At 39.8% G+C, this 11,583-nt stretch overlaps 1 protein-coding gene across 1 annotated transcript; it reads right to left on the bottom strand.

Moving 5' to 3' along the window:
* Positions 1–697: 697 nt before the first annotated feature.
* LOC311174793 (transmembrane and coiled-coil domain-containing protein 5B-like) lies at positions 698–11,237 on the bottom strand (the record flags this gene model as incomplete). The annotated part of the gene is made up of 10 exons (XM_084239506.1): positions 698–896; positions 1,937–1,980; positions 2,256–2,331; positions 7,441–7,505; positions 8,046–8,105; positions 8,578–8,634; positions 9,720–9,788; positions 10,314–10,364; positions 10,661–10,778; positions 11,095–11,237. The coding sequence occupies 10 exons, from the start codon at positions 11,235–11,237 to the stop codon at positions 698–700; spliced, it is 882 nt and encodes a 293-aa protein (XP_084095632.1).
* Between the last annotated feature and the right edge of the window lie 346 nt (positions 11,238–11,583).

The raw sequence follows: 11,583 nt of genomic DNA, 5'->3' as shown, positions 1-11,583 counted from the left end.
CTTTTTTTAGTATGAAGCAAAGAAGCTCCTGGGGGAGCTTTTCTTTCTTTTTTCTTTTTTTTATTATTTATTTTCTTTTTTAAATTTTATGTATTTTTTTACATCGTTCTTCATTCTTGTGCAATGTATGCTTTCTCATCTCAGTTATAGTCCCCATGGAATTCCCACTACCAATTCACCCGTGTAGTGAATGGTCCCTTGTGCTCTTCCCACCCCTGTTTTGATCCAACTCCCTCCTCCCCCCCCACCCCCCGCAGAATGTCTCTGGCTTGTAGTTGCCTACTAATTTTGATTTTTACTTTATAATAATTACTTTTTTTCCTGATCCCTTATTTGGATCCCCTACATTCTTCCTATAAGTGAAAATATCCAGTATTTTTCTTTTTCTTTCTGGCTTATTTCACTGAGCATGATCTGGGGGAGCTTTTCTTATTGTTCCTTGAATGCAGCTTTTTTCAACAGCACAGAGTAAGCCCTGTGAATGTCTAGTGATGCCCCAAGACTCACAGGTCAAATTCCCAGACCAACACAGTGAACTCTGGTGAAACATATTTTTTATTTGAAAGAGAGAAAGCAAAAGAAAAGAATGAAATGAAGAGGTCAGATGTGAGAAACAGCAGCTTCAAGTGGGAGGCTCCCCCTTTTGCCATGCCCCCTCTCCACAGGCAGCAGTTCCAAGCCCCACAAGAACCCCAGACTAGTGAGGTAGAACTTCTTCCACCTCTAGAGTGAGGATGGGAAGCAAGACGTCCCTGAGCCTCTTCAAGGTATTCCTGCTCATCACCATGGGCAGGACATCCACAAGGAGGTCTGGGTTTATGTACTGCAGGTGGAAAAGGACATAACCCAGCAACCTAATGAAGATCATGACCACGAAGATAAGACACCGTAGATGCCTGCAGAGAGACATTCGACATTAGCATAGGGAAGACACAGCCCAGGCTCTAACAGGACGGGAGAAACTTACATTCATAAATGATAGGCCATAAGCAGTGGAGATATAAAAGATGAGGTTAGGGGACAGGAAATAACAAAAAAAGATTGATGTAATAGTTAAGAGTTCATCACAACCCTCCTAACATGTAAACCTTCCAACAGGACAGATGTTCATGAAGGAAAGTCAGGCGCCAAGGACTACCCAGGTACTGGATAGAGGTGTGCCCTTGCAGGTTGCCAGAAAATGTCCAGCACAGTCACACTTGTGAGTCTCATGACTGCTAACCCACTTCAGTTCCTTGAGGGTAGCAGTTCTAGAATTTGCAATCAGATCAGGCCATCTCTGACATTAACATCCAAGTAAAATAATTTGAACTGTTTCTTTCTAAACATCAAATGTCAAAACAGACCAACCCAAAACAGTGAAAGATGTATGTGTGTGTGTGTGTTTTCTTGTGTGTACCCAAGGAAATTCTACCCTGAATACTAGTAGAAGGCCTTTAGTCTTCAGCTATATTGAAATGTCATAAATTGAAGCTTTTCATTAAAATGCCACATGGAGAATTTTAGGGTCAGTTTCCTTGTTTCAAAAATTTAAGAATAAAGGGCTTAAAGTGTGCAAATGATCTTTTCTTACAAAATGTTCAACCTGTAGGAGAACTAAAAAAAAAATAATGCACTGATTATCGCAGAGATTTTGAGGTTCAGGTTCTGAAAGACAGAAGGGGGCCAAACCAAGAGTCATAAGAATAGAAATTAAAAGTGCAGTGCAACCTGCAGCCTTCATCCTGCACCTCTCAGATATAGTCACTTTCTCCGACAACCAAGTCCTATATAGTTTGGTATTAAGAAGTGAGGAAAAATTGGAAGAAATACGGGGCTGCCTGATTTTCTGCTTGATGTATGTGTTTATCTTTATTTCTTATGCCCTTCTCAAGTCATTCACTTTTACAGAGTGAACGTGTCTTAGACAGGTAAAAATCAGGATTCTGCCACTTACCAGTACCGACAGATTCTCTTTTGTTTCTTAATGATGGTCTGCTCCTATGGGAGGCAATAAAAGCACAGAGCCTGTCATATGCTCACAGAGAGGCAGCAAGCAGGGTGACTAACAGGACCAAGAGTCAGGCTGCCAGCTTTTGAATCCTGGCTGAGCCACTTTCTAGCTGCCATGATGTGGAACAAGGTAATGAAACCCGATTTCTTAACATTAGGGTTATTAAGAGGGTGAGGGAGGGGTGGAATAGGAGTCAAGGAGGGAGAACCTAGGGCAGGGAAGGGATAGAGGGAAACTCCAACTTACATCAGGGCAGACTTACAATGTTGCTTTGGATGGTCTCCACCAGAATTGACCCAGGTCTCACTGTTTGGGAGGAATTGTTCTGGGCCTTGAGTCTGGGTGAAAAAGATCAGATCCAAGAATAATGTAACATAATCTGAGGGACTAATGATAGGTGTCTGTCTAAGTCAGACAACAAACATCCATGGTTTAATTCCAATGTTCTTGATAATGCATAGCATTCAAAATTCATTATTGCCCAACATAGAAAGAACCAGAAAAATCTGACCCACTGTCAAAAGAAGAGACAATTGATGGGGAGTAGCTCTGACAAGACCCTGATGATGAATAGCAAAATTTGGCTCTTGGTGGCAGTTCAAGTCTCATTCAGGCCCCTGGTTGGGCTGCTCACGAACAGGGCCTACAGGTCAGCAGAGATTTGGGCTGAGATTACACAGAATGTTTGAGAGTCCCCATGTCTGACTCTGCTATTTAATTCAGCAATTCTGACTGCTCCGAACTCTATCCTCTTCTTTTTTTTTAACCAAGGAAGACTGTAAGTTGTCTCCTGGTATTTTAATTGCTCCTCACATACCAAGTTTAGCCTGCCCTCAAGCTGAAAATGATAAAAATGGGGAGATCACCCCTTGCCATTCCCTGCTACCAAATGTCTGCTCTCTTCCAGAAACTGCCTACTTTTATTCACTCTCTGTGCCTTCTGGTTCATTCATTTGTTTTGCTCCCTGAATTTAGAGCTGTTCCCTGCCAGAGAGTCAGATCCATAGAAGCTCGCTCATTCTTTTCAGGGGAATATTGTTTTGTAATCATCAAATAGAGGAGAGAAGGGAGAAGTGGCACAGACCCCAGGTTCTGGATAAGGTGGAATGCTTTGTCTCAGACAGCCAAAACCTAAATACAGCTTTAAAAACTAGACAAAATACTGTGCAACAGCTGTTGGGAGACACTGAAAAATTCAGTCAGAAATTGAGGGGATACAATCCCTGAGAAAAGCAGGTCCTCATTCATCAGGCTTCTCCCCAAGGACATTTGCCAGCTTGTGGGGAGGGTAATGGGGTCCGAAAACAGTGGCAACATTTATTGACCGAGAGATAAAACTTGTAGTTGAAGACCAGCAAACTGACTGTGACTTGAAAGGAAACAATCCAAGGGGTGAAGGAAACAAAGAAAAATGAGTGCAAATATCTTCATAAATTATCCTTTCAAGGCAATAGCTGGTTCCTAGGCTGTACATATATAGCTCAAGATTTCCTAGAAAACAGAAGATGCTTCAAGAGCTGAGCAAAGAGGGGCGTAGTCATTAGTACTGAGAGGGTGAAAGTTGGAGTTGGAGGTCATTAAACATGAAGGAGTACTGGTATATTTCCATGGGGAAAAACATGATCCTTCAATACATTCAGAAAACACATTTAATGACATTTAATACCTACCCATGATAAAAATAATAAAAATAAAACCACTCAGCAATTCCAAATAAAAGGGAAATTTCTTAATTATGATAAAGGATGACTATAAGAACTCTAAATGCCATATTTAATGGTAAAATAGTAAATACTCTGAATTGAGTAAAATTGTAGTAAAGTTATTAAAAAGGTTAAAAAAGGTTGAGTAAAATACTAAATACTTTACTCTGATTTGAGTAAAATTCAGTTGACTGAGTCAAGAATGCTCACTGTCACCCCCTTTAGCCAATATTGGACAGCAAGTCTTAGCAAATGTAAGGCAAAAAAAAAAAAAAAAAAAAGAAAGAAAAACTAGAAAGACTAGAAAGGGAGAAATACAACCATCGTTCAAGGATAAAAATCTAAAAGAATCTATGAACAACTTACTAGAACAAGTGAATTAGCAAAACTGATAATATAAATTCAGCATATATACAGCAATTATACCAATCCATGTACTGGCAGTAATCAATCAGAGAATCAAATTAGCAAATGGCCCATTTTAAAAGCTTCAAAAACATTTTTAAAAAACCCCAATAAGTAAAATATCAAATACCTGATGAAATCTACATAAGAACACTATGCAGAAAACTACAAAACATTGCTGTGGGAAATAAAAGATCTAAATATATGGGGACATAAATGATGTTCATGGCTTGAAAAGCTCAATGTTGTGTAGATACCAATTAGCCTCCAATTTTATCAATAGATTTCATTATCTATTGATATGAAAAATCTCAGCAATATATTTTGGAAACTGAAAAGCTAATTTAAAATTAATATGAAAAATATAAAAATTAATATGAAAATTCAAAGTACCAAGAACAGCCAAGGTAATCTTGAGAAATAAAAACCTGCAGGACTTAAGCAACTATATTTCAAGACAAATTATACAATTGCAGTACTCAAAACAGTGTAGTATTGGCACAAGGATAGAGATAAGACAAATGGTACAGAATAAAGTATCCAGAAACAGACACACGTATATATGATCACCTATTTATAAAACAAGACACCTCTGAAAATGCATGGTCTCCATATAACCTGTTGAGTCAGATGACTATACAGAAAAAAAAAAAAAATGCCTCTTGAGCTCTACCTTAGATCACAGTGAAAAAAAAATTTCCAAATGAATGAATGTAAACCAAAGTGTAAAGGGTAAATGAATAAAAGAAGTTCTAGGGGAAAACATGGGGGATCAGTTTCATCACCTAAAGAAAGCACTAAACAAAAACCCCAAAACCAAACCAAACAAATTGATAGATTTGATTTCCTTAAAATTAAGAACTATTAAGGGCTTTTTTTGTTAGTTTGTCTTTATTCTCCTCCATAAGGTTGTGTTGTTTACACCAAAAGGGCTTTGGTAAGATACCACTCCTTAAAGTTCATCTCTAAAATCTGTGTTATATATAATACCCCTACAACCACCCTCACAAAAGTATCTTAGCTCATAAGCATATTTCTCCCATACTGACCTTTCAGCCATGTGCATAATATCTTTCTAAGATATTTAGAATGAAATGCTGAACACAAAGTTTTATCTTTCATTTATATACAGTTTTGTTCCCCAAAGCAGCAGAATATTATTATTCAATGTTTGATGATGTTAATAGCAACACATGGAAACAGAATTTTCAGAAAAAAGGCCTTTCTCTCTGAATGTAGACACTAAACAATGAGACCCTAAACATAAATCATTCTCTGAGTATATGAAGAATCACCTTGGCATAAGACACACAATGGTTTTTGTAGCTGTTGATTTTTTAAAAATTATAATTAGCAAATAGCATTGCATTAATTTAGGTGTACAACATAATGGTTTGATATGTGTATGTTTTGCAAAATGTTTACCACAGTAATTTTGGGTTTTTTTTTAAAGATTTATTTATTTATGCATACAAGAACTGGGGTACAAGCCAGAAGTACGGGGGATGAGAGGATTCACCAGAAACAGAGTGGGGAATAGAACAGGCAGATTGACTGAAATACACTGCTGAGGGGAGCAGCAGACAAGACAGGAGAGGTCTGCTGCACCATGTGGATAGCTCCCTGGCCGGCCAGGGATTGAACTCGTGCTGCAGAAGCTGCAGACATCTTCACAGTGCAGTGCTTCACCCCTTGTGCCACCAGGGAGGCCCCAACCACAGTAATTTTGGTTAACATGTAATACCACACATAGTTACAAAATTTTAAAATTTTTTCTTGTGATGAGAACTTTTAAAATTACTCTCTTGTTACCATGTTACACATTGTATCTCTAGGATTTATTTATCTTATAACTGGAAGTTTATATCTTTTGACCAACTTCACCCATTTGGTGAGAGGGTGGGGATCAGTGGGTGAAATAGGTAAAGAACTATTGCTTATCAAAATATTCCATTAAGAGAGTAAAAAAGGGTGAGTCATGGAATATACTGTAATAAATACCTGACAAAGGACCTTATAAAAAATATGAGAGACTCCTACCAATTAATAAGAGACTGACAATTCACAAAAAAGAATATGCAATTTTCCAATAAACATTAAAATATATATTATCTTTAGTAGCCAGTAATGAAATCATTATTAAAATCAAAATTAATTATCACTAAACCTCTGCTTGAACAGCTAAAATTAAGTCTATAAATATCAAGTGAAAGTGGTGATGTAGAGTAACTAAAGCACCTATAGAAGAAAGTGATAGTCATTTTGGAAAATTGTTTGGCTTTGTCTAGTTGAAGCCAAAGACATATATATTTTATGACCAGCAATTCCAATGTTTGGTATATAGTCAAGAGAAATGAATGCCCGTGTCCACTAAAAGACATGCCCAGTAGTGTTTAGAGCAATTTTACTTGAGTAACCCCAACCTGGAAATAACCAAAATGTTCAACAATAGAATAGATCATGTCATATGCATGTAATGAAATACTACGCTGTCGTGAAAAAAACAAGGCACAACTGTATACAGCAACGTGAAAGCCAGACACAAAGGAGAAAATACTGAATTTATAAAATGTTCAAGAACAGACAAGACCAGCATAAAAACTACAGAAATCAGAATAGTGGTTACCTTTGCAAGAAGTATGGACTGAGAAAAGCCCATAAGGCAACCTTTTAGGTTATTCAAATGTATGTATGTATGCCAAGTTACATATATAAAATATGTGCAGTTGATGTATATTACATAACATAGTGCATAATGCAATGAAAAAGCATAAACAAAAGCAAAGAGTATGAAGTCTACAGTCCCACAGACCTCTCTGAGGTCTGCAGTGAGTATGGTGGGTCACTAGGTCCAGGGAAAGAAGATAGTACACATGATGGACAAGTAATTCTGGGCGTCTGGGCCTCTTTTTACTCTCTGAACCCAGGCTCAGTCAATTTTTTTTTTTTTTTTTTTTTTTTGTGGGACCCTTGCCGGTGGCCGGGGAATGAACCGGCGCTGCAGAGGCTGCGGGCAGCCTCGCAGCCCAGCGCTCAACCGCTGCGCCACCAGGGGAGGCCCCAGGCTCATTCAATTTTCAGCAACAGCACTTAACTGAGGACACATGAAAAGAGCCTAAAAAAGAGAGCTTTCAAATACTGATTGCAGAGAAAGAGGCAAGAGAGAAGCCTGGATGCTGATGATTTGTCTGCTTAGAACATAGAGCAGAGGCCCGCAGGGGTGACTTGTTAGGGACCAATTATAGTGACACAGACTGGTCTGAGAAGCACCCTGCTTGTCAAAACCTGCCTGGAGACTGTCACCGCAGTTCATCAGGGAGATCATTTCTCCAAACTTACATTTCTTTTTCAAGCAGCAGCATCTCCTTCTCCTTTTCCATCTGCCTCAGAATTTCCTGGTATTTCTTTCCATGGAAATTTAAAAAAAAAAAAGTCATAATTGAGAATTTCCATATATTTCATTGTGTCATTTATAAAAGATCCTTCAAAGGCAAACTCCTGCTATCCCAAATGGCTGATGTGGAAGTATAAACAAGCACGCAGGGAGATGTTCTAATAAATAATTAAGAGATATTAGAGACTAGATGGATATATATGAATAGAGGACTCCTCACTTTGGATTCTGTGTCTTCAAATTCCAGCGCTGATGCTGACTAGTTATGCTCCTAAAGCATGTCATCTAACTCCTTCAAACCTCAGTGTCCTCTTGATTGTAAGAATATTACCATAGAGTTATTGGAAAAATTGACTGAGAAAAATGCTGAATGTGCCCAAGCCTGGCACAAAATTAATCCTGAACAATGCTTAACAATCATCTGCTCTGTTGTTGCTTTGAATAAAAGTCATTTCCCTAGTGGCAGATTTTTGCCTAATGAGAAACCAAGGAACCTACAACCTTGGAGAAATTTTGCCTCAACTTTTAACTTGCCCCCGAGGCCTTGTACCTTTATGTAGTGGGCCTGGTCCTCACAGAGCTGATACACAGATTGGTAGTCGCTCTCTATCTATAAAGAAAAGAACATTAACAAATATGATCAGTTGAATCAGAACCAAGCCAAAGCTGCTCCCTGGGACCCTAACCAGTGCACTGGACATTTGGCTGGATACCTAGCAACTTCTTACTGGAAGGGAAAACAACCACATCATACAGTGGTGATCGCGTCATCCAGGGACTGAGTCTAATTTTGAACAAAGTAAATGGTTTGCCCAGGTTGCCCTCAGCCTGTGACACATCTCAAGGCACTTAGTTTGGGATTCAAAAACAGAATTTGAGGTAGAAGGGAGCTTAAGAAATGGTAAGACTGGCACTTTCAGCATGATCTTTCTTTCCTTTCACCTGCCTGTGAATCAAATTCATTTGCCAGAATATTCTTGCTCATTTCCCTCCCATGCCTCAAGCCATTGTTCCTGAGAACTTTGGGTTCTACCCCATTTATATCCTGGACACATCCTCGGTGGAGGAGACATTGCCTCTACCTTGGTCAGTTCCTTCTCTTGCTTTGCACAGGACTCTGTTGACTTTTGTAGTTTCAGCTGTGAGAGATAATGAGTGACAGCAGAGTTAAAAGCATTCTTTCATGGAAGGCAAATGGTATTGTTCACCCTCTGTCCAGCAGAGACCAGCAGAGAGTATGATGGTAATGTTTATCACTTACTGAAGGACTACCGTGACAATCTGGAATAGGCACTAAACTAGCCCCATTTCACATATGAGGAGACAAAAGCATGGAGAAGTGAAGTGCACAGATTGTTTAAAAGTCACAAAGTGGCAGAGTTGACATTTAAGCTTTGGTCATGTGACTGCCCAGTCCGTAGGGTTACCATCCACCTTCCTTTAGTCTAACTGACAAGACTCACCAGCTGCTTTCTCCCTCTCATCTTCCACAGGTTGGACTCACATGCTGTCTGAATCACAGAGCAAAAGAGAAAACTTTTGCCTCTTTTTCAGAGAAAAACAGGACATAGGATTTTGCCATGGTGGTCTCTGCCAAATTACCATATTTGCCACATAAACCTACAGTTTCCAGTAGGGTCTCTGCCCATTACTGGGCATCCAAGTCATTCATTCATTCAACAAATAGTGGGTCTCTACTACTCAACAAATAGTGGGCATAGTTCTAGGCACTGGGAAATAGGAGTGAGCAGCATAAATACAATTTCATGTCCTCAGTGGGCTTATCTTCTAGTCAAGGCAAAAGCTTATAAAATAGAATAAATGAAACTTCCTTGGCCTATTAACATGGGTGAGGCAGGTAAGATCACCGATACATCCCTGTATGCTTGTGGAAGTCAGTATTGTCTCCCTATTTCAATATCTTGTATTAGGTCACATTTTTAGGTCAAAAACTTCTTGAGAGCAAATCCAAATAGGTGTTCAGGATTTGTGTTCTATTGACTGATGGGTGAGGAGGTTTCTGGAGCATGTTGATGCTACTGTAGTTGTCACTGGTGGGAATAGTGACTTGGAGTGCCCTATAGACCTTCGGATTAAGTAGAAGATACAAAGAGCATTGGCTTACCTCTGCTGAGTACGCAGAAATGCTTAGCCTCGGGGAGGTTAGGTACTTAGAAATGACATAACATTCCAGAAAACCTTTAGGTTTTGCTTTTTTACTCACCCTCAATTCTGCCAACGCCTGCTTTAGGGTTCCTTTAGCAAGGCCAAAATTCTTATTCATCCTTGAAACCTGAAATACCATCCCCTGAATCATGAACTGGGCAATGTACACAGATACAAAAACCTGGGATAGAGGCAGACTAGGCTGGGGGTGTAGCGGGGGCACTTGGGACTGCAGAATGGTGGTTAAAGAATTCAGATCTTGGAAATTTGGTGGGAGAGTGTCTCCTTTTCCCTGTGGAAGCTGCCTGACTCCATCCTAGCGGGACAGACCCTGTGTTCCTGCAGCCCATGGATTCTATGCCACAGTGAGGAGAGAGAAAAGAGAAAATGGGGCGATGTTGTTGGGGAAGGAGAAAACATTTCTCCTTCTACAGTCCTGTAGCTCCCTCACCATATACCTGTAATTCCCAGAGAACAAATTAGACTTTGCTCTAAATATTCCAAAGGTAGCCATGGGAGGGAGCACTCTCACTTTGCTGGTTGCTTCTTCGCTGTCTATCTGACTAGAGAGTTTAAGGGTTCAGACGTCTATGGAGAGTCTTAAGAAATGAGCCTCCTGTTGGGGGCCTTGAGAACCCAGGGCCCATCTTACCTTTTTCTGAAGCTCCATCACATTCTTGTTTAGAACCTTGTTACTTTTTTCCTGTGGACAGAGGTAAAGGGCACAAACCTGCTCTGCTGCTGTACCTCCCTCCCTGGGCCATGAAATACCATCGAGGGATAAGTGTATCAAATGGGAAAATGCACTCTGCCCCCCACAGAGGATCTGGGAACAGAGCCCAGAGCTGCCCCCCTTGCCCAGAGCTTTATTCTCAGCAACAGCTGTGATTTCTAAAGATACAGAAGCCATGACCATGTGATGATGATCCCCCGGGAAAGAGAGGGCAGCAGACTGCAAGCAAAATCCATCAGACGGTTCTTTACTCGACGCCTCCTTACCAGCTTTGCTGTCTCCAATTCCAGGTCCCTCAGGATTTCCTCCTTCTCGGATATAATGTGGCCCAACTCCTCCCTCTCTCCGGCTTGTCCTACTGACAGAGTGATCTCTCTTTCCAGACTGAAAAATACAGACACCCAGGTGTGGATCAGTTCCAAGGAAGCTACGAGAATCCTTGCTTGGAAAGCCACTGCCAAGGTATTAGGGAGCCGGAATAATTACCAAATGCAGTTGTAATAAAATGTCAACTTAATGTGGAAATTTAATGCAGAAATCAATATATAAAGATTTTTGAGGGCACCACAGTTCATGTTTCAGAATTAAAAGTAAAAGCCCAGATTCATCAACAAGTAAGTAAACCTCCCCCTCCCACCTTCTTATATACCCAAGGGGTATTCAGCTGAGAAACCCTGCCCCAACAATGGCACAGCCTGACCTTTGAATAGTTTCTTCTTTCTCTTGAATTTTTCTGAGAAGAACCTGGTTTGCCTCATCCAGTCTCTGCAGGTCCTTTTCAAGGTGCAAGTTCAGGGAGTTTAAGTTCTCTTTTGTGACTTCTAGTTTCGGTATTTCCATCATCTCATGCCTACGGTAAAATCATCTTCATCACTAAACTCAAAATGGAAAAATAAGCCCTAAAATGACGCGCCCCTGTAATCTCATTCACTTCCCCACATTCTGTTGTCACTGTGCCTAAGCAGTGCTACATTTGTCGTCGTCCATATTCTATCGATTCCTATGTTTTACTTTATGCAAAAAAGTAATTGTGTAAAGTAAGTTCCTGGCCTCGGATCACATTTTCATTTTAAATATTATCCATGAAACCCATTAAAATGTAAATCTTTTATGAAGCAGAAGAAATATTCATGTAAATAATTATATTCTAACTTACTTGTTTCCAAAACTTTCTATGGAATAAGTTGAA

This window comes from Talpa europaea, assembly GCF_964194135.1.
Source record: "Talpa europaea genome assembly, chromosome: 8".
NCBI classification, from domain to species: Eukaryota; Metazoa; Chordata; class Mammalia; order Eulipotyphla; family Talpidae; genus Talpa; species Talpa europaea.
This window is presented reverse-complemented; position numbering and strand designations above follow the sequence as displayed.